The sequence below is a fragment of the Mastacembelus armatus genome, chromosome 9 (genome assembly GCF_900324485.2).
Source record: "Mastacembelus armatus chromosome 9, fMasArm1.2, whole genome shotgun sequence".
Taxonomy (NCBI): Eukaryota; Metazoa; Chordata; class Actinopteri; order Synbranchiformes; family Mastacembelidae; genus Mastacembelus; species Mastacembelus armatus.
The window spans coordinates 22,689,569-22,713,882 of NC_046641.1; the positions used below are offsets into that span (position 1 = coordinate 22,689,569).

The 24,314-nt window shown below is 40.9% G+C and overlaps 1 protein-coding gene across 3 annotated transcripts in view; it reads right to left on the reverse strand.

The window, feature by feature from the left end:
* unc13ba (unc-13 homolog Ba (C. elegans)) overlaps positions 1-24,314 on the reverse strand; it is a 126,543-nt gene that overhangs the window by 5,048 nt on the left and 97,181 nt on the right. For all 3 annotated transcript variants that reach the window (XM_026322432.1, XM_026322431.1, XM_026322434.1), the window contains 13 exons: positions 22,599-22,667; positions 22,190-22,279; positions 21,285-21,425; positions 20,529-20,761; positions 20,049-20,134; positions 18,145-18,271; positions 17,729-17,825; positions 15,428-15,571; positions 12,290-12,367; positions 11,909-11,986; positions 1,315-1,403; positions 1,068-1,205; positions 436-559 (listed from right to left, as the gene is read on the reverse strand). In XM_026322432.1, coding sequence (XP_026178217.1) covers positions 436-559; positions 1,068-1,205; positions 1,315-1,403; positions 11,909-11,986; positions 12,290-12,367; positions 15,428-15,571; positions 17,729-17,825; positions 18,145-18,271; positions 20,049-20,134; positions 20,529-20,761; positions 21,285-21,425; positions 22,190-22,279; positions 22,599-22,667 — 1,494 coding nt within the window. The remainder of the gene's footprint in view (positions 1-435; positions 560-1,067; positions 1,206-1,314; positions 1,404-11,908; positions 11,987-12,289; positions 12,368-15,427; positions 15,572-17,728; positions 17,826-18,144; positions 18,272-20,048; positions 20,135-20,528; positions 20,762-21,284; positions 21,426-22,189; positions 22,280-22,598; positions 22,668-24,314) is intronic.

Sequence of the window (24,314 nt, forward strand, 5' to 3'; positions counted from 1 at the left end):
AGTTTGTGTATTTCAGTAAACATTTTGTTGATATATTTCTGATGTGTAACTGCAGTTTATAAAAACTGTTTCATTGCATTATAGAAACTTGTCTGTAAGCTCACGAGCATTGACACAGACACAACATGGATTTTTAGTGCAGATAGAAATATATGTAAACGTGTTCAGATGTTGAAGCTTCTTTAAATGGATCAGTAAGACAACTTGTCCAAACAGTCCCTGCCTGCTGCTCCATTAGCATAAGATTTACTGAAACACGTACAAGTAGTCCTGTAATAGTTGTCAGTCTGCATTTTCTCATCTTCTTGACTGTCCTCTAAATGCTCTCATCAGTATGGAGAGCTGAGCAGGATGATTTTAAAGACACATGACAGAAAAATCTAAATACGTATCAGTGCTGGTAGTTGTGAAGATTCTGGCTCTGGTCGTGTTTACCAGGCTGTCGTTGCTCTGAGGCAGGACGATGGTTTTCTCCAGGCTGCTCAGGACGATTTTCCACAGATCCTTCAGGATCCTCTTCAGCACCGTCTTCTCACAGATGTCAGCAAAGACGCTGAGGCTGAATCACAAACAAACGACAATAAAAATTTAATTCTTATGTCTTTACAGCTGTTAGTATGAGACCTGGCGTATTATCTACATTATCCTGATTTCATTTATATAACAGCGTGTATATATTCTGTACATTTGATGCAGGAGAGATATTTAAAGGAGGACATGATTATTATGAGTTCAAATGAATCTCTGTTTTGTGTCTCGGCTGCTGTGTGCTGTGTGCTGTGCTGTGTGCAATATATATATATATATATGTATAATTGTTTTTTATTTTGGCTGGACATCAACATTTTTACATTAAAACTGTCACCCTTATTTGTATTAAATGATTTGCATATGGGATTAAAATTGCAAAGAAAAATCAGTAAGAAATAGGCCCATGACAACATCGGTGTTGCACACAGGAATAATTTGTGTAAAACGATAGACTTGATAGTCTAATGACAGCTGCTCCTGCAGTTTTCTTCCACAGGCTTAAAACAGGACCCAGTGTGAGTCATGTTTCAACTTACTTCCCATCCAGGAACTCCATGAGGGGCCTCAGCATGGTGTCAGCATCTGCCTCTGCAGTGTTTGGATTGGGGGGGCCTTTGATCTGGTAGAGGATCTCAGCCATCTGACGCATGCAGCCGTTGATGCGAGTCTGGAAACTGGAGGGAAAAGAGGCAGAGGAAAACTTCTGAGTCCGGTGGAGGATTCTTCCTCAGATGCCCATCAAATGTGTGTGTGTGTGTGTGTGTGTGTGTGTGTGTGTGTTACCTCTTGGCAAACAAGGTGCTGAAGTTGTCCAGGACAGTGTTGAGCTTCACCTGCAGCTCATTGAGGATGTCAGCTGCCTCTGTATCCAGCTGCAACCCACAGCAATAAACAGCAGGAGAAAGGTGGTAACAGGTTATTTCAAGCCTTTACACTCAGTTCCACAGTCGTCAGCAGACCGCTGCACCCCGAACTGTCGACTGGATGCATCCCTCTATCCCCACCTTCTCTCTCAGTATTAAGGATACATCACAAAATAAACAGTCACTTATTATTTAAAAAAACACAAAAATACCTCTATATAGCTCAGCAGCTCCCACTCAGGGATTTTTACTGCAGGAATAATGTCAGCCAACAAACAAATACTTTTTTTGGTTGACTTTTGCAGTATTTGCACACTCCTATGTTAGTGTGACACCATTAAAAGATGCACAAAAATCAAACACAGGTTAGAAAAGTGCAAAATAAAAACTTAGTTTTTAAAATGTTCTTTCACGTGAACCTCATTCATGTATTTTTTTAGTCTTCCTTAAAACTGTCCTACAGACTTTCCACAGGCACGTTGTTGCTGTGTGGTGTTTCTTTATGTAAATGATCCTATTGGTGCACGAACAGATGGATGGCGGATAGATGGGATTTATCTTTGTTTACTGCACACAGGTGTGGTTATATATGTTCAACACAGACCCAGGCCATGCTATGTGCATTCTTTGATAAATGGTGATTAAATATACCAGAGACGTGAGATGTTTTGCTCATTTGTACGATTGACACTGACATATTGCATAGAAAGGTTTTGATTAGCACTACCAGGAGCACCGCAGCTGGAATTCAACACAGCTGCGTCCACCGGGGACTACGAGGTCACAGTCCAACTTCACTGCTGCACTAAAAGTAATGAATAGTTTCTATTTATGGTCTCAGGCCAAGTGATGCAAGTACTGCTCACTCTGCAGTAATTGAATTAAGTAGAAACAAGCAAAACCAATGATGGATGTAGAAAAAATGTCCAACAAACTCACTAATAATAGTTTTAGTACCATAACTGTAGCGAAGAGTTGTGCACATAGTGCAGCAAAATAAACATGTAGAACAACACTGATAAACTTGCCGTTTGGGTGGCATGAACTGCTGACTACAATGAAAACACAGCTGAGTAGAGTTTGTAGATACAACAAGAGAAACAGATCACGAGCTCATTTCTGGGTCTGAAGCTCAAGTGGGTCTTCAAACATGTACCATGAGAATCTGAAGAGAAGTAAGTCACAGTAAGTGGCGCTCTTAAGAGCAGGAGCCTGTCACTCTTTCCTCTTAACACTTCTTAACACGTAACACCTCCCTTGTGTTGTGTTTAAAGTAGAAAGCTGAATTTAGTGAACGTAACATAAAATAAACCTGGTGAAAGTACAGTGAGGCTGCTAGTCACAGTACAAATAAAGAGGAAACTGCTGAAGACATGATCTACAATTAGCTGACTATTATCCATCAAAGATCTTAAAGAGGATCCTATTTCTATGTTTGGATCTTTAGTACCTAGGAAACTGGTCTGGTGCATATCAGAGGGAGACCGGTGTAAAAAATGATAAGGGCTAAATATAACAGACCAGCATTAGTACAGAGCTGGTAACATGTCGCTCTGAAAAAGCCTTGGAGACAATCTTGGTGATTTTGATGCAGTTTTCTCTGCCAACGACATAACAATGTTTAACTTGCTGCTCACACTGCAGGATACAGTACAGCATCCCTGCACAGATTGAGCAGGCATTCAACATTGTGCTCAGACCACCCTTCCCACAAGGAGGCCCCGGGTCCAAAATGCACTGCAGGCAGTCCTTTAGTCTTAGGGGTTTAATCTTAACAGGCTGATTGTGTGTGAGCCCTGTATGTTTTCAGCTCTGTAGTCTGCCCAGCATGCCATGTGGGCAAAGTGGGAATGAGAATGAGCGTAAGAAATAAAAGACTGTCTGGAAACGTTGAGATGCCATGGGAACAGAAAACAGCATTTCTGCAGCTGAGCAAAAAGGTGGAGTTTGTACTTTGGTACATTTGTGGTGGATTTAGAGAACAGATAACATAAACCAACCTTTGAGGACAGACTTTTCCATTTTCTATACGTTTTATAACATTGTTTCAGACAATATTAGTGTGTGTCTTTTCTCCACGAATTTCAATAAAGCATTCAGACTAAAGTAAATGCAGGTAAAATACATACAAAGCAAATACCTGCATGGCTCTCCGACTAAGAATCTTCAAATTTAGAGCCTAAACCACACATCCAGGCAAACACTGGCAGGTAATCACACAATAAGATAGGATTTTAAAAGCCATACACACCCATGCTTCACCCAATCAATCACTTCATTTGTTCACGAAGGGCAGTTAGACACACACTCACACAAGACATGTAAACATGCCCAAAATACAAATCTGTCAACAAAGAAAGCAAAATCCAATCAGTTTAAAACGCACAAGTTATGATGAAGAAAAACACTAATCAATATAAAGAGATGGCACAAAGGACGAAAGAATCAATTTGTCTTTGCCTGTAGGACATTAAACAGAACCAAAACGGGCAGAGTCAAACTGCCTGTTCTCTGCTTTCTTTACCGTCTGTTAGTTGCACTAAACAGAAAGACGCTTCTGTTGAGTGCCAGTAATTTTACCACCTTATTTAAACATTTCTCTGTTTAACAGAGAGGGAAGAGCATCAGCACATAAATGACAGCGTCAGAACTGATTCAAAAAAACATCTATAAAACAACAACATCCAGGACCTATTCACAGCTCCCTCAGACCAGCAGGCTACAGGTCATGACCCCTGGAGGAGTGTGAGGGGCACGTACAGACCAGGCTTGAACTGACACGTCTCTGTTGAGACTGTTAAAGCAGAACAATCAGACATTTCTTACTCTTAATGGGAGTTTGATAATCTCAAGGCTCTGCCAAGTGCAACCTGAGAAAAATGTCAGAATACCCGAATATGGATGGATTGATGGTTGCACATGTATTCAATGAAATCTTCTACTCTCTACCCAGATAATACAAAAAAGTTAAAGCTGCAAAGGGCAGATTTCTGCCTGGTAACAGACTTTCAGTCAACCTGCACAGTGCAGCTTGAAACTCATTAGTATGCTGAAGCTCAAACGTGCACCACCACATGTTATAGTGAGCCAAGAGAGATCCAGAGAGTGTGCCAAAGAGAACTGTGGAGCTGTGTTATTGCTAGAAGATGTTGGGCAAACTGCCACAGGAGGTCCAAGACTTTCCAGTGACAGTTTTACTACAAATTCTGGTCTAGGTCTTGGTGTAATTCATTAAGGCAAGAAAGAAAAGTGTAAGAACATATGCACCTATAAATACACTGTCTCCTCATGAAAGGCACAGCCTGAAATTCAAAGTAATAGGTAATGGTAACAGGTAATTAGTGCTCGTCTGACTCTCTTATCTCTCTCTACCACCCAACTGTACCTTCTTTGTGGCAGCTGTGGCTTCGGTCTTCCAGGGAGGACAAAAAAAGAAAAAAAAACAAGAAGAGACACAAAAGTAAAACGGAAAAATAATGAACAGACAATACTGTGTAAAAGCTGCAAGTACACAGACACAGGACTGTATGTTATGGTATGAAGCAGGTACACGGTTTATTCTTGGTGGGGTTTTGTGATATTGTCTAGTGGATTGGGAAATGGTGAGTGGGTGACTTTAATAAAAGCTTTCTGTTTACGGCCTCTGGTTTACTGGGATGCTACAAGACAAAGGGGGAGACTGACATCACCTGTTTCACAGCTGCAGTACAAATACACACTCACTTCATCTCAATAGGAAATTATTTGGAAAATTGTTAAATTTTTTAGGAACTCAGACAATGAATAATTAGCTCAGTAGCTAACTAAAACAAATGTGTTGGACTAAAGCTTTTTTATAAGGCTTGTGATATACTAATTAATTCACATGTGTACCTACAGTGCCACCACCATTGTTCATGCACTTTGTGTGTACCCAGAAAAGTACACGAGTACATCAGATCATAGCCGTCCATTGCTGACTACAGCAACACATTAGCTGCTGACATGCAAACGTTTAATTAAAAGAAAGTATTGTATTGCTCAATGTCCATAATCTATAGGGTAAAATTAAATAAAGACCATATTAAAAATACATTTTAATAAAGCACTCAGTTTTGTTATGGCTACCAAATTTCCTAATTATATTCCGAATCCAGTTCCCATTGTCAAATACACTAAATTATGACAAAAAACAAACACATTTTAATTTGTGATCACTGCTCAGTCAGATTACGCCTCAGGCTGAAAACTACCTACAATATTAATGAACCACGGCTAAAAGGTTATTAGTCCATGTTTTGTAGATGTATTTAAGAAGTGGATCAGAAACAAACCTTGTTTACTTCCTCCTTTGACTGGTGCAGGAGGAAACAAAATGAAATGTCAGACAGCTGCCCTCAATGCCAAATACATGCACACTATGCCAAGAGAAATGATTAGCCAACCTGGTGTTGTGAAAGGATTTAAATGACAGTAATATATATATATACAAGAACAAAACCAAAAGGTCACAGAAAAAACACTTCATATTGAAAAAAAACACCTTTAGTTGATTAAACTGAAGGTGCTTCTGCTGATGCGCTTCAGATCAGTACAACCTGTACTGTGTCTGTGTAAAATGTGGAACATAAGAATGATTATCTGCATTTCAACCACCCACCTGTTTGCTCCTAGTGTCCTCCTTGGGGCAAAGACAAGAAATAAAAATATTTGAAAAGAAGTTTGTCTTTTTTCTGTCACACAACCTGTATTACTGAAATAACCCCCCCCCCCCCCAATGCAGTTAGTGTGCTCTGTAAAGTAAACAGACCAGTGCGCTGAAGTTACTAAAGATACTAAATCTGACTACACTGGGATAAATGAATAGATATAAAAAGGCATTTGAGCAGAAAGTGGAGGTCAAAGGTTCAGTTATTACAAACCAACCAACCTGCTTCTCTTTATCTTTCTTTTCAGCCTGCAAAGACACGTACATTGGTGAGTATATGGTATAAACACGCAGTAACATCCACTAACGAACATCACAACAGACACACTCTTTGTGGCACTTTTATGATGGTCACCTTCCCTGTTAGCGCTACAGGTGACGCCCTCATGAGTCCATTGCTGACTCTCACGTCTTAGCCTGGTAGTTTGCATCTGCAGTCCATCCTCCCAATCACCAAATCATTTCACTAGTCATTTCACACGCTCCCATTGAGTCTGAAGGTGTCGTTTATAGAAAACCAGGACTCTTGGTCCTTGAACTGAACTGATGAGTGACTACACTTCGGACACATGTTGTCCCCATGTCAGAGATGGACGCATAAAGAACCATGAGCAGTAACCACGTTTGAACTATTCAGACCAATCTTTAAATTTGTTTCCTGTAGTTTTGTAATGGCCATTGAAAGAATTTACAGAACGATGTGTTTTATTGGTTAACTTGGGTATAAGGTTAAATTATTAGTTTGCCTATTTACGCGTCTGTTAGTTACAGAGCAGTGTTGTCCTTCATTTGGAGTCATATTTGCATTTATGTGATGTTGTACTTAAGTAGTCGTTTTATTTTAGCTCTGTTGTTGATCTGGTCCAACCCCTGAGTGAAATATCTGGTTCTTTGGCTACAAGGTGTTTAGCAGGGTTAGGGTTCGTACTGAGCTGCTAGTGTACGCTGGGTTTCACTGAATGGAGCCAAAAATGAAGAGAGTAAACCGAAACAGTAAAAATGCTAACAAACAAGTTCATTATAAAACTAACATGAAGCCAAGATGAGCTGCAGATACTGCTGATAATTCTCTGTAGTGACCTTTTTCACATCCTCACATGCTTATCACAAAAATATTGATAAAGGCATTTCATGGTTAGGTTAAGGTCATGGCCTTTAGCTAATTTATTGTAAGATTATGCATGGCATCCAATTTTATACATGCAGCACAGTTAGAAGTTGTTTACTTATCTTTTATAAGAACAATCAAGTTTCCCTTAAGAAGAGGCTTTACAAGCCCACCAACACACACACACACACACACACACACACACACACGTTTCTCAATGCTTAACAATAACAAAACTAGTTTGCAAGAACACTAACTGCAAACACACCTTTTCCTTCTTGGACCCAGACTAGAAACATGAAGGCAGTAAAGAAAATTGCAAAATGACAGAAATGTTAGAAAAATAAAGAGAAACATTCATCACTGCATGTCGATGTGTAGATGTGGGCGGCTCACCTTCTCCTGGTCAAGCTTTTAAACAAAGGAAGGTACAAAACAGAAACGTAAACAAAACACAGAAAACAACAAACACAGGAGATGGGGGATATAACATGGTAATGGTATTGTATGGTGATGGAAAATAAAACTAAAAACATGAATGCACACATAATACAAACTCACAAACAATTATAGAAACTCAGAGATGAGAACAGCAAAGTGAGATGTTAGTTAGGTCAGAGATGACAGTGAGCAGGAGAGGAGAGCTGACTGAGAGCTTAAGTAACTGTTAGAGGGACTATGAAGACATCAGACCTTCTCCTGCTCCTCCTCTCTGTCATCATATGCTGAGGACTCGTGCTGCAGGAGGACAGATGGTAAACAACACAGAACTAAACTAAAACATCTTCTCTCACTAAAGAGTAACTGAGCTCAGCATTTTCTTCTCAAAATCTTGTTCCTGGAATGAGTTTATATACACGCATCCTGCTGTAATTTAATACGCTACGAAAGGGAAACATACAGTATGAATTAAAGAGAGACCAAAACACAAAAAACAGCACAACACACAAAACACAAAGATCTGGTTGAGTAAAGGTGTGGGAAGAAAAGGCTAAAGGCCTGGACAACCAACCTTTTTCTCTTTCTCCTTGTTGTCAACCTGAGGACGGACAGGATAAGACAGGACAATGCAGGACAACAGTCTCAGTCCAAGAGCCGGAAACACTAAAATATTCTGTACAATACGCTGGTTTGAATGAGAGGCTGTAAAAAAGGGTCTTATTTAAAACATCCACAAATCTGATCTGACCGTCAAGGTCTAAAAGCCCCCACAGAGCTCCTCATGAAGAGCCCACAGGGCACATGCAGTCGTAGCAGCCCCTCCTGACACTCACAGGCTGCACCAGCCTCCAGATTCAACCTGACTTTTCCTCATTAATAGTCCAGTCGCAAATAAGACTTCAAAACCAATTTTTAAAAGCACACTGCACTTTCACTGTAGTCACAACCAAACCTGATGTTTCCTTTTTTTTAGCTACTACACAGGGACAGCATCAATTAAAGAGCAAGGTCCAATTAACCTGCACACATTTTAAAAACCAGAGATGATTTCAGTACAAAGGACACATCTTCACTACTTTGATTTTTATCATCAAAAACACACACGTTGTGTACACTGTGCACCTGCAAAGCCCTGACAGTGACAACAAAGCTGCAGATTTAGCTGCCCCAGTAATGCAGCTTCGTTATAACATCCAATTTAACATCTGTTGAGACAGCAGTGACTTTATCCATTAACCAGCACAGCTGATGCTCTTTGTTCACCCTCTGACATCCCACCTCCTCTCTGACATGCTATAGACTCCCTGCAGGCAGCTGGTGAATGGAACCATTTCAAGAAGCCACTTAGTGGCAGCTAAATACAACATTTTCATACACAATCAAGTTCAATTATCTGCTGCCGTGTCTATAAAGCACTTACTAGAGGGAGGGAGGCTGCCTTAGTGAGCAGCTCTAAATGTGTTTAGAGCTCTGCTTGCATGTGGGGCCAGGGCCTCTATGGAGGTTTTGAGATCTGGGATGTGCAAGGATCTATCTGCAGCGCCTCAGGACAAGCAGAAGAGGAGTTCAAAGGGGTAACAGTCGTTTGGTAATAGGCAAAAATAACCGAAAAATGTATTTTACATGTATTTCTGTGATTTTGGACAACTGGCATGAAAAATGAGACAACAAAACCCTAAAGAACATGAGACTGAGGCTGCAGGCTCAATGAGGAACCGGTAAGGTTAAATTATAGTAATGACTTTTTAAAACAAGCCTAGTCCTGAGTTTTAAAAGTCCGACTGAAGGCAAATTCACATCAAGACATTGCTGAATTTGTCTGCGGTCGTCTAACGCGTCAATCAGGATTTATAACTCGAATCAACATGTGACAACAGTCAATTAAACAATCAAACCGAAAGTTTCACAGACAAGGACTGTCCATACCTGTGTGTACAAACAAGCCTAATACAACAAAACAGCCAACTGTTCAGTCCTAGCACTGTTCAGCTTGCAGACCAGTGTGTTTTATATTTTATGAAATATACAAGGTCTCAGGAAAATTTCAGTGAGTTGTTATTTTAGAGGGCTTTTTTCTTTTACTGTCATGTAGTTGCACTTTACCTCAGATTCCTCCGAGTCTGAGCAGCCAGACTGGTGTTGAAATGCAAAAACAAAAGGAAACATTGGTGATATGAGGCAAAAATAATTAGAAAAAAGAACAAATGACATTTGCTGATGCATCCTACCCACCATGTCATCTTTCCCTTCATCATCAGAGATAATCTGGGAAAATGGTACAGGAATAAAATGGAAACAAGTGTGAACAAATGACAAAAATGTAATTACAAAAGATAAAACAAACATAGGAGATGTATGGTGTGGAAAAAGGCTACTGGTCTACACAGAGCCCTGGCCTCAGCTTGGTCCAGGACCTGATAGATCCATTCACTGAAATGAAACGATGAATTAATGCACTGACCGTGAGCTCGGCCTCATCACACAACATCAGTGCTGGATGTGCAGGAGGAATTAGATTGTCAATAACTGAATAAGTGTCCACATACTTTTGGCTATGTGGTGTATTTGGTATTTAAAAAGAAAAGTCATGCCACTGTAAAACTACACCGAGACCTTTTCCCACACAGCCAATATTTGGCCTCGTTGTGGCAGGAGAAGCACAGAGGGGACCAGTAACATTAACAATGGCTCTAACCCAGCATGTACAATGGGACCTGAATGGAAATCAGCCACGATTCATGATATTAGATATGCCTGTGTGTGACGAGTCAAACGCTCTATTTATCCTAAGGGAATGTGAAATACCAAAATGTCACACAGGTGGAAAAAAAAACAAAAGGAAACCTGGCAGATTTCTGTGCGTCAGTGCTTGGCAGGTTAAAAGCTTAGAAAAGTCACTTTGTCCAACCTTTTTGCAGCAGTTTGTGAGAGATAAACAAAACCTACCCACCTCCTCATCACACTCCTCAGGTTCCTCTTCGTTCTCAAGCTTTGGGGAAGAAACAGCACCATAAAAAGCACATTGTTTTTAACTAAATACCCCATTGAAAGAAACACCGAGGATTATTACTGGAAGGCAAACCTGAGAGTCTAGGAAGGAGGGGGAGGAAGGAGTCTTTCTGACTGATCTCTTGCTTATGAATAAATTGCAATCAGCCTAAAATTAGACGCACACACACACACACACACACACACACACCACAGGATACAAAGAGGTTTGACACTTGGATGTTCAGGCTGGATAAGTTGTTGCTTATTTTGGATGTTTGTTCGAGGAGCGACAGAGGAAAATGGAAATGAGGGCAACAACAACAACAAAACCTAGACATACCCTCTCCTCCTCTGCTGTTAACTGTAAAGACACACACAGACACACACACTCAGGTGTAAATTAACCCGAGGACTCTGTGGCGAGATTTCTTGACTAAAAATATTCACATAAAGAGGAAAAAAGATTCCTGTTGACTCTTGGTAACAACCGATGAACCCAAACACATAAAAAATGTTTCAGATCCAGGAATTAGGTCACACCTGGAGGACAGTGAGGTGACCCGAATGGGTTTGTCTATGTGATGGAACATACCAATACCCACAGGAAAGGAAACGTAGAAGGGGAATTTCATTCTTCATATCATTTCTAGCACCATGTCAACAAATACCTACAGTGTGAATGTCTGCGACCTCACAAACAAATCTAAGCAATAAAATCTGAAAGAAACCGCGGGATTGGATGGAGTTTGACAATGCTGACCTCTGGATTGGAATTGTTGGATTATTATCATTTCCAACTGTCAACACCTTTACTACCTGCCTTCAAGATCTGTTTTTATTTGGGACAGATAAAAATTAAAGCAAAGGAGTCACACTAATGGAGGGTCCACTGAGCTTTGTTGGTGCTGGCTCTTAAATAATAATAATAATTTCATTATAGTCAGTCAAACATTTCTGTTTTTCATTAATTTGCTTCATCCCTGGACTTTAACTAGAAACAAATTGCATTTATTTAATGTTTCAGTGATACTGACCAGGGGTGCATTGTCCTTTCCCACCAATCTGATGGAGATGGTCATGTTAAAACTACTTGTAAGTCAAAATAAAAACTTATGGTGAAAGGTTGAGCTTTTCAGTTGTTTCCCCAAAACACGATTTTGACCTTAAACCCGACAGTAAGATCTCATTAGTGAAAATCAGCGACTACAGGTTAAGATGAAAAACAGCAGTTAATTAAAAACCAGTAGTGCAGGACAAATGTCTGGTGTGTGCATTTGGTTTGCTCACCTGTTTCGCTCCCATCGACTCAAACATCTTCTCCAACAGGACCCTCATCTGCTGGATGTTGTTCATCAGCACACAGGGCTGGAGAGAAAGAAATCAAAGAAATAAGGGAGGCAGAAAGCGAAGTAAAGAATAAGTCCGAAAGAAATTCAAAGTAAAAGCAAACGAATTAAAGGAATGAAAAGAAAAAAGGCAATGACAGGAAGATAAAGAGAAAACAACAGAGGCAGGAGTTAAAGCATTCCAGAAACTGGCAGCAGCAACTAAAATATTAATCTCCTCCACAGAGAGCACATCAGCTTTCAAAGTGTTTGGCCTCTCCAAATCAGAGATGAGCCCAGAGTGAGGTGGGTGACAGCAGACTGGGGATGCTGCAATACTCACAATCTTCTCCTTCTCACAGTAGGAGGGGAAGCTCTTGGCCAGCAGGGCGCAGTACTGCAGCAGCACTTTGGTGATCGTCTGTGGAAGCAAGAAAACAAGACACTCAGGATGTTTTTGCTGTGGGAGCTTCAGGTGAAGTGAACCTGATCGGAGGGATTCGCACCTTTAGTCCGATCTGGTCCATTTGGTCCATTAAGACTCAGTGGGCATGAAATATTCACTCTGTGACAACTGAAAATGTGTGTCTGCAGTGATCCAAAATCCAAATCAGTCAATGTCTTTAATCCGACAGAAAAAGTCCCCAGACCTCTGTGGTAAGTGCAGGTCTTCATAAGCAAACTGCAGCTGACCATTAAAATGATGTGACATTTAACAACAGTTTTACATTCCTGTCTTTTCAGTCCATAGGACTTACACTATAATCACGTGTGAGTGTCTGACACTCAGTTTTCACAGTTAAGGAAGTTTGAGACTTTAACACTTGGATGTTTTTGCTTTAAAACACTTAAATATGTCCAAAAGTCAAATCCACTTTCTTTTTTTGTGAGGTCCATGTTCAAGTTTCAGGTCTACAGACCACAGACCAGTTGGTGCCGCTGTAATTCTGCCTGAATCCATCTGTTCTAAACAACACAGTGGTTTTCTTGCCAACAAAACAGATCTCATCATATTTCTGTCTTCTAAAGATTTAAAGGACACTGTGGAACATCTAAATTCGCTCATTTCTATTTACTATGCATCAAATCTGACACCGAGTTTGGCATGAGAACCTTTACCTTCATGCTCAGTACTGCACAGAACAAGTCACACATCACACGGCGCAGTCTTAGGATCTGAAAGGTTCCCTGCTGAGGCTTTGACCTCGATCGGGACTATAAGGTATTAGTGAAGAGCAGTCTTAGCTCTGCCTGTTGAAGCCTTCACTAACTTCTTACCACAGGGAGAAATATATCATCAGTTGCTAACCAGGCCAGCACGTCCATGCACATTACAGCTGAACCGGGCTGTAAAACGTCATTTGTGCTACTGGAAGAGAACAAGAAGTTTGCAAATAGATATAAATAATGCAGGGAAAAGTATTTTAATGAGGTAGGAAAGCTTTCTGACATGTTTGTTAGACCTTTCGGTGAGAAACGATGAATGTCACCCTTGTTGAAAATGAAAACTCCATGGGGCACTTCTAAATAAGTCAGCAAGTTAATTTATTGGCTGTGACGGTAACTTGGGGTAAGAAAATGACAAAACGGTGCCTGTGACTCTGATAGCTCGCAGCGTCCTGCACTCATGGTGAGAGATTTCCTTACTTTCTGCTGAGTCAGCCTCTCTCATCCATGCATTAAACATGTGACCTGACAGATGCCTGCATTACTTAGCACAATGCACAGCTCTGCTTCCTCTACTCTTTTTCTGCAACAGTCATCTCGCAGTTTTCAGAAGGTGTGCTGCTGCTGAAATCTGTCATTTATAAAATTAGACACTTTGAGCTGGGCCCTGTGATGGACTGGTGACCTGTCCAGGGTGGACCCCTGCCTTTCACCCAGAGAGAGCTGGGATAGGCTCCATCAGATCCCTGTGACCCTGGTTGGGAATAAGGGGGTATAGATGATGGATGGATCGACTTTCAGCTGGATCCTGATTACTTCAGAATCTCTTTGGCATGTGTCCTGAATGTGACTTAGTCCTCCTGTGAAAGAGTTTGGGACATATGCAAAGATGCAGAAACCTGCAGGAGAGACGACCACGTCAGAAGTGCTTATAGTAGATGCTTACAATCCAGTCTGACAGAACTTGAGAGGATCTGCTGTGAAGACTGGGATAAACTTCCCAAAGTGACGTGTGCAAAGCTTGTAGAGACTTCTCCAAGAAGACTGTCATTTCTTTATTAAAGGGTCTGAAGACATTTGGAAATGAGCGATTTCTGTGTTTGACTTGAATAATGTTCCAAAAACATGTTTTCACTTTGTCCTCATGGGTTTTAATGGGCAAATATCAAAACTGCAGTGTAAAAGAGTGAAGTATAATTTTTGAAATCACCATAGATGGAAAAATATAAGATGGCAAGAAGATGTAGATGAAAAACTTAAGGTAAGGCAGAGGAGATGAAAAGGACAAGAGTGGAGCAGCAGAAACTGAAAAAAGGCTGGGACAGAGAGATGGACAGCTCAGACTGATGGCTTACATTAACCATTCTTCATTTAATGAGTCCTGTATTGATCGAGCTGTCACCCCACACACACACACACACACACACACACACACACACACACACACACACTTCTGCACAGCACAAAAAGGTTTGTCAGATTTAATGACTCAGCCTAAAAGCAACTGACTTCAATTACATTTGAAGAAAAAATATAATAAGAAAGCTTCAATTAAACAACACTACAGTGTGTGTGTGCTGCGTATGTGTATTTTAAAAATACTTGAACATCATTAGTCAGTATCTCAGAGGAGCGAACAAATCAAGAGCCCAAAAAGACGAGCTGTGACTTGAGCTATGATGACTGATGATTTAAAGCTGCACCGTGAAGGATTGTTCAAGTTAAGAAAACAAAACCTCCCTGCATCAGTGATGAAGTGGACTCAGTTAAATCGTCCTCATTAGCAAACCACAGGTCTGGGCCACATCTGCAGGGGTATGGTCTTAGAAATGAATGAATAAAAAAACATCTGTATTCAGGAAATTCTGTGCATAAAGAAAGAGATCAAAAACAGAAATAATGGTTGATCTTTGCCTCTAGTGTTTAATGATGTTTAGAGAAGCTGATTGTTTACTGGGTTCATGCTACAGGATGTTTACTGAAATCATCAGAACTGGGAACCCAAACAATACCATCCGGGAGGCGTCCCAGATTCATCCAGCAGCATGACAAATACCCATCACAAACAAACATTCTCACTGAATGAGTTTTTTTTTTATCCTAATGATAAATAAAAGCTGTTCATAGCAAGATATTTAAAAGCGTCCTCCTTTTAAGGCATTTTTAGTGCTAAAACCTTTACCCAGTCCTGTGGATCTGAAAACACAGTCAAATAAAACCAAACCAGTCTTAATGGCTAATTTAGATACCACTGGAGAAGGTGGGAGATATGTGACTGATGAGCAGCAGGACTATCATGTTTTGGGCACCTCACCTTGGCGAAGCGGCGGTTATACTGGGCCACCACAGACGGGTCAGGGCAGTCCAGTTTCTTGATGATCTCAAAGCTCTGGTTGAGCTGAGTGAAGATGTCCACCACGGAGCTGGAGAACAGAGCATGCTCAGATGTCTGCTGGAACTGGACACAGACGGGGGAGAGAAGACAAATCAGTAAATTTTAAAACCTGAGTGATATTTTAAAAAATCAGAACGGCAAAGTCTCCTTCCATCTTTACTTTTCCTGAAGCCCCGTTTCTTACAGATACACCTTCGCTGACTCTTTCGTCCTCTCCTTTTCTTCTTTCCTGTAATCCAATCATAACTCAGACCATCCGTTCTTCCTCACCGAGCTACTGCAGCTGTGTCCTTGTGTAATTACTCCCAGATTTCAGGGCACGTTGACCATTAAATCATTATCATTGACTTGAAATGCTGCTGGTCTGAGAACAGAAGGCTCACGATGCTGCTACACTAATCATACAGTACGTTCCTACAGATAAAGTCATCAGCTAAATCGCTCAAATGGAAATGAAAATGATGCCCAGAGGATCGGTGTGGTAGTTTGTGGTAGTTAAGAGAACCATGCCACACACTTCCCAAGTGACTGAGTCCAGCTGTTGTATCCTGTGGACTGTTTTACTCTTAGAAACCTACAGTGTGTGGATAGAACTGGTTCTTTAAGAGCCAAAGGAGACTGATGAGCACTTAACGGTTCCTCAATAAAATCACTAATGGACTCCTCGTAATCTCCCATAAGTTAAAAGAGTTGTGCAATTTAAGAGAGAGAAGAGGTAGAGAATATATATCGTGAATAAAATAATATCTGCTGAGTATTCTGACAGAATTACCTTTAACGCATATTTTCATCCTGCATTTTTGACACGTAAGACATGAAGCTAAGCCAGCGAGTTAGAATTAAGCACATGGCATATTCCTCTCACCGCAACATTTATCCAAAATGCCCTTTTGGTATTTAGCAACGTACTTTGTCAATGTTTTGCTCTTTTGCTTCTACGTCGTTCACCCGAGAGCTACAGTACTCTGCTACCACTGTTCATATAAAACGTGAAAGGTCCACCTCCACCCCAGCACCCACCTATATGCCCTGAATCTGTCATCCCACCTCTGACACTAAACATCGGTGTTGTAGTGTCGTATTAAATATTTATATAGTGATATATTCCAAGTGATTGGATGACACAGGTTCAACAAATCATGGCAGAGAAAGCTGGACAAGTCTTCTTTGGCCATTGTCCAATGGGGATTGAATTGTGAGTAAATTTTAACGTCACAGTGACTCTGACACCGAGTTGTTCAGATCGACTACTGCATGAAAAAATACCATGTTTCGTTCATTTCACTGAAGCCGAGGATGGAAACACAATAAAGTCAGGTATCTAAACTTTTACTGCAGAACTAAGGAGGTTGCTGGATGAAATCACATTGGACAAACGAATGCTTGTAAAAGCATCTTTCTACACATCCCTCATGATTCTGAGATGATGATGATGATGATGATGATGATTGAGATGATGGCTGCTAAATTTCCAAGCAGTAAAATGAATGAACAGAGCACATCATCCATCTGTACAGGCCAAAAAAGTGAAAGATGTGCTTTCCTGTCGTAACCTTGAGTGTACCAGAACCAGATCAGACTGCAAGACTTCACTAATGACTAAAAAACATTATGAAGTGCCTTAAAAATCCACTTTTAACAGTCAGTGATGTCAGTCAGTGGCAGCCCTGATCACAAGCCTTTTCTGCAGACTACACTCTGAGAAAACATCCAGAGCAAAAACAAAGGACGACTCAGAAGATAAAGTGCAGCTTTGGAACCAACAGGAGGTTGAGAGACAACGCTTGTCCATCATTCTGTTAATCTAGGCCTGTCTGGCTAAAAGCAGAGCTCTCTAACACCCGAATCTATCAAATCCATCTTTGAAAGAGTCCGGGAACACAAGGGCATGAGACTGAAGGCTTCCTTCTTCCTGCTGTGGATGTCAGTATTGTAGAAACTGCTGTTGGACTTTGGCTTTCTAATCCATGATCACCCATATATTTGTTGATATGGTTTGACTGTGGTCTAAATGGTCAGGAAACTGCTGTTATGTGACACAAGAGCTGGTCCAGCTGTACGTTAATTAGGTTTTATTTAAAAATAAAAACCAGCTGTATCTGTTTCAGTCCAAAGGAGAATTTACAACAGATTATTCTTCAATCAAAATAAGGACCGATGAATGAACGAAACATATCTGAGCCTTAGGTAATGACAGGTATGAGAGTCTCTTTGACTCACCCCTTCTCTCTTGTCTCTCTCCAGAGCTCCGTGCATGAACTCCATCGACACCTCCTCGTTCTCAGCCAGCCAGGCCAGGACAAACTGGAGGAACCACCTGGTAGAATAACAACACACAGACCAAACTCTATTGTTCGCCCTCTGTCTGATGACCCACAGTATTTTAATTCAAATCAGTGATGCTGCACTGAAAAGAAATTTTGTTTGTTTATTTCTAAAGCTTGCAGACAAATATTTATAACCTTTATAACTGTTTACACACAGAGCACCTTGTGATATCATTAAGAAAGGTGTCATATTAATAAAACATATTAGTTATATCACTGTCTGGAGGAGACTGGGAAAGAGGAGGATCATCAGTGAAAGTGTGTGTGTGTGTGTGTGTGTGTGTGTGTGTGTGTGTGAGTGTGTCTTACGCAGGGTATTCAGGCACAGTGTCGGAGAAGGTGGGCAGGTCCTTAACATACTCGTTGTAAAGCCACTTGACCTTGAAGTGCAGGTTCATGTAGTCAGCAGACTTACAGAGCTTATTCTTCTCATGTTCTGTGAAGACGACACACACACACACACACACACACACACACACACACACACACACACACACACACACACACACTCAGAAAAGCAGAAATAGACACACAAACCAATACACACCAGTTTTATCTGTTTCACTGCAGATTTACATTCCCTTATTCAAATTATTTGTACGTCCAGTGTGGTGACATTTTGTGAGCAGCTGGGAGCAACATACAGTGCTGCATATACGTCTATACACAATTACACACGTCCTGGTTCAATTTGACAGAGAAAGACACTGATCACTACGAGTTTGACCTGATCATTTTTCACCGAACTCTGACACTGAGCAGGACGCATCATTCCCCAGATTACATTCTGAATAGTATAAGATATATCAGGTAACAGCTGGACAGTAACTTGAAACTGCCACAGCCAAACACATAAGACACTTCTGCATCAGCGGTAAAATGCTTTTTCACTCTAACTTTCATTAAAATCCAGCCTGAGCTGTTTGGATATAAAAAACAATCAATAACAAAGAAGCACAAGAATGAAGGATGAGTGCAAGACGACCAATCCCAGGTGCCCACACCACTTTCATTTTAATATCAGCCCAGCTTCTAAAGAAACGAGCGAGGAGTGTTTGAGGTGACGTGTCCTGTTCTTCTAGAATATCATGAAGAAGAACCAAGAACGGAAAGAAATGAACGTATTTTCAATAAATACTTATGTACATTCATGTCTCTCTCTCTCTCTCTCACACACACACACACACACACACACACACACACACACACACACACACGGTCTTACCGGCATAGAAATCAACTCTGCGGATGCGAAATGTGTCGGGAGCTGAGACGGCGACAGATGAACCAATGAGAAGTTAGAGAAAGAGAAAAGCGGTTCTGATAAATGAGTGGTTGGGATGAGAAGCCTTTACAGATGGTTTGTGCTACACCACTAACCACCTAACCACCACACCAGTAGCTCTAAGGGAGAAACGTTCACATTGTGATTTGAACTGAGGCACTGACTCGGCTACAAAACTCTGGTGTTGTACACAGACTTGACATTTTCACTACGACTCCAAATCTAAATCATCTAAACTAAATCTACAGGGTCAAAGTGCAGCTTCACATGTCTCGCTGTGCCACAAGGCTGTTCAGGACACAATGGTTTCTACCAGTCTGACATAAGACACAGTCAAGAGCCAGAAGTCCTTTAAACCTTAAGGGACTTACATACTTTTATAATATGAAGTACTCCAAGGAAATACAGGTTTCAGAAAGTATTTTGTGTACACTCAATAACCCATAATGAAAAAGTGAAAACATGTCCTGAGAAGTTTGATAAAAATCTAAAATGAAAATCCCCTATACATAAATATTTATAACCTTAATTTAGTACTTTGGTAAATCCCCTTTGACAGCAATTAGAGCTTTGAGTCTGGCTGAGCCCTGTCAGCTCTGTCAGTCCGTGAACCCGATCTGCTGAAATCACTGGGACTAAAAAGTGTATCCAAGTGTACGTATTGGACTGACTATAACACAGCAGTGGTCCCAGTGCTGGCTCTGACTGTAGCTTTATCAGCTACACTGTGTGTGTCTCCTGCAGAATCTCACCGCTGATCCAGCGATAGTGGTCGATTTTATGCAAAACTGGAGAGACAAGTGATCAAGAGGTGAGGAGAAGATGGTGTGAATGTCGAAGGGAAGAATTGCTGCGAGACTGAGAGAGTTGTTACTCACACACACACACACACACACACACACACACACACACACACACACAGTCTCACCCTCGAGGGCATATTTCATGTCCTGAGCGAACAGTGCCCACATGACCTCAGCGCTGACTTTACCCACATTAAGTTCCTGAGGAAATCTGAAAGGAAGGAGGAAGGCAGAGGTCATAGGTCAGGACAAGACAGACAAACAAACAAAGTATTAGTTACTCTGCCTGTGTATCTTTCTAAGTGATGATTTGTGTGTATGTAATGACAATACACACTATGAACTGAACATCCTGCACAAACACAGTAGTTTGTAATTTGTTGTACCAGCTTGAAAATAATGTAAATGTTTAAAAGTTAAAAAACTAAAAACATTATCTGTGTGTTTGTGTTTGTACAAGTAACTGTTTTAAATATTAATCAAGACTTTACATTCTGTGATTATTTACACATTTAAGACAGAGTTAGTTCACACTAACATTAACGTGAATGTGTCAGGACTACAGTGACACAAATGAGAGGTAACTGACAGAACTCAGTACTGACTGGTTAATGATGGGTGTGTATGAGTTCTTGTCCTCCTCAATGATGGAGACAATAAGTGTGATGAGTTTGGGCCAAAAGTCCAGATTCTGGATGCTTGGGCCCTGCTCCTCTGGCTGGCTCTCCTCCTTCTTCTCTTCCTCCACCTTCTCTCCATCCTCCTCTTCTTCTTCTTCATCATCTTCTTCCTCCTCTCCCTCCACTTTTTCCTTCTTCTTTTTCTTCTCAGGTTCAGGCTGCAAGAAGGAAAAAGTAGAGGAAATGGAGAAACATGCTGTGACAAATGCTCCCTCCATGTTTATGTTGTTAAAGAGATAAAGGACAGAACTTACAAAGTATTTTTAACTTATGCCATCAGACCAGAGTTTTGACATGTTTCTGAGCATGGTTAAAAATACTCTGTGATCTGAAGATAATTCTTCTGCAGCACAAGCTGCATGCACTGAGATTAACATGAAGCAGAAAATGAGATTTAGATGCTGTTTGGACAGACAAGATCTTGGTCCAAGAAACACTGCACTGCTAAGTGAGCCCCAACATCAGAGTGCTCAATGTAGAAAATGAAAATATGAAAAAAAGATGCACAAAACCCAAGACTTTAACTGTAAATATGTTATCATTAGCATAAGACGTGTGTAGGTATGCAGCGTATACATAAAAATATAATATGTTAGTAGTGGCCCCAAAGAGAAAGATCTTGAACAAAGTATTAGCATTTCTTTCAGTCTCAGCCCCATGTAAAGAAAACACACGACTCACTGGTTGGACGGTGGGCTGGAACTGGCGGTTGAAGAGCTCCAGACAGTTGTTGAAGATGTACTCGTAGGTGGAGTTCAGGCAGGCCTTGACGCAGTCACGCACCACGTTCGCTGCCCTGGGAGGACTCTGCAGCTCCAAGACCTGCACAGCACCGGAGTCAGAAAGAAAAGCTGAACAGAAAGGCGCAGACATGCACTACAAATAAATATAAAGACTATCAGGTAAAACTAAACCTGTACACTTCACTTAGCAAAGAGCTGTGATAACCAGACGTGTTTTTCATGAAATTTCAACAGATTTTCTAAGGTTAAAAAGTCCAAGTGTGAGGAAACTATGAAATGTCACAACACAGAAAAAACAGAATCAGTCAATCACAAGGTGGTCTTTGCAAATACATCACTACAACCACGTACTTGGACCAGAAGCCAAAAGGCAGATTCAAAGCCTTTCTTCCTTGTCATACACACACAGATATGAAAGCATTAACACACACACACACACAGGTGTACAGCTCTTTCTCTGTCCTCCAGTGTGGAATCAATCTTCCCATAAAAGACCTAGACTCAACAACACCACCTCACACTGAGAGACATCAGTCAGTGGCTCCAATCAATCCTGCAATGCTGCTGTGTTTGCTTTTGTGTTTCTGCCCTATGAAAGTCTCCACACGGACCAACGTCTACAAACATCACTGCCAATTTCAGCCAATCTGCAGTGACGGTAGAGACTCATGTCATGAAAGTGTGTGAGTACAGAGTGTGATTATCTTCCCTATGATTATTATCATGTTGCCTCTATAAATTTAGACCTTTGAAAGCCAGGGTACATAAATGCTTACTCTTCTCTGTACTGAGCTCAGTCAGCTAGTGTTGCATATGTCTGATGGTTTAATGGTGAATTTCTACCTTCATCCTGAAGAAAGTGATGCTGGTGAGAAGATCCACTGTTGACTTGAGGTCATGGAGACGAGCCTTGCTGCTGGCTGGGAAGTTGTTCTGCAGACAAACATTTTGAACAACCCAGTTCACAGTCTGCTGTTTAATATTTCCTTTTTAAAGCAGGGCGGCTGTTTGCATTTTTAATTACACTTGCTGTGACCCCAGAATAAACATCTGAGGACTTTAATTTAGAAATAAAGAAGCCGAACTACAAAAGAATTTGCAGTTTGATGATGGTCAGTTCAAGGTTTCTGCTGACTTGTATACCTGCCCACCACATCCATTTATTTGTGAATGAATGAGGACAAACCCAAATGTCACTGTAGCTAACGATCAGTGTCGAGAAGAAAAACAAGAGCTGACAGCGGAGACTCACTCTGTACATGGACAGGTCGATACGTAGGGAGTTGTGCAGCTGATCCAGGAGCTTCACAAAACGATCTCTCTGTTGGAAAGAGAAAAGAAAAGATTCAGACGGTGAGCAAGACATTGATATGAGCAATTTGTAGTCTGTGTGTGTTTGAATGTGTCTATGTGACTGTCGCTGTCTGAATATATGTGAAAAAAACATATCAATACCCCTGTACATGTCCACAATATAAAACCATTAGATCTACATGGTTTGACATGTCTGACAACAATCAGACAACTTACCACAAAATACCTCCAGATACCTCCAGGCTACATAAGAGTTCTAGTCCTTTCATTATAAAAACTCCATATTTTTAACTATTACTACTTGGTGCTTTAACTCTACCCATTTAGAGGTTATTTACCCCCCGATGAAGACCAGATGAGGTTTTACACCAATGTATTTTCTTTATTATCATTAACATCGAGAGCAGTTTAGTTTCAGTGGCTTCCTTAAAGCTACAGAGACAGGAGGAGCAGGGGACTGAACCACCCTATGGTTAACGACCACCCAGCTCTACGACCGAAGTTTTTTATTTATCCACTGTTTCCCTTCATATGCAGCACAAGTGTATTTACATGTCATGCCAAATAAAACAGCCTGAAACCGGCGAGAGAGAGAGAGAGAGAGTCCTCTAGAGTAGTGGGAGTCACGACACGCCTGACAGACGGAGGAGGTAGAATGAGTTTTGTTTGACAGTAAAAATGAGGGAGAAGAAGAAAGAGAAGCAGTGAGCATCCTCACTGAAATCTGGCAAAACACATTCACTTCAGGTAATGACACTGGTGAGTCCCAAAGTGGTGCAATATGATTGAACAAGAGTTAATACATTTCTTTGTATATCTGTCGTAACCCATAGTCTTTCACTCGGTTAGAAAAGGAGCAAGCCATGGCTGCACAGCAATTAGTCTGTGCATTGTGAGTATATCGGAAAGGGGTTTCCTTTGTTTTTAACTTTGGATTAGAACATGAACAATGGCCAACATTAGCTGGCGCTGAAGTCCAATGGAAAATGCCAAATTCTAATCGAGCCATGAAAGAGTCTTTCAACTCTTGTTTTGTTTGTGTCTATCTGCTTGTGCCATGGTGCAAACAGCTAGTAATTATGTTAGAGAAAGCAGAGACAGAGAGAATGTGTTGCAGCTTTGTGAGTCATGACAGTTTGGAAACCAAGGATGCGAGTTGGGCTTTGGATGAAGGAAACTGCAGGAGAGAGGGAGAAATCCCCCAACACTCACTTGCACAACTACGTGCTTGACTCTAACCTTAGAGGATGAGGCTGATAACACTCTTTAGGTTATTTACTTTTTTACAAAAACTATTAAAAATGCATCACTGAACGACGCTGTTGCACTCGATAACACACACTGCTTATTTAATCCCTTATACACCATCTTGCTAATGAGCTGCCAGGCTATTTTAGGAAATAAGGGACCACCTTCCACTGAGGAAGCACTCTCTAGATTTTTTTCTCTGTTGTACTGATCAAGTACCTGATCTCAGACTGTCTGCTGAAACTGGGTGCTGATCTGGTACCAGAGCTTTCTTTTCCCCAAATCTAAAAACTGGAAGGAGCTCATTTGGATCAGCTTTATGCAACACAACGAGAGGCGAGGAATTAAAAACTCAGCTGTCAGTTTATTAAGCTTGAAAAAGTGAGTATCTAAGGCCAGTAACGAT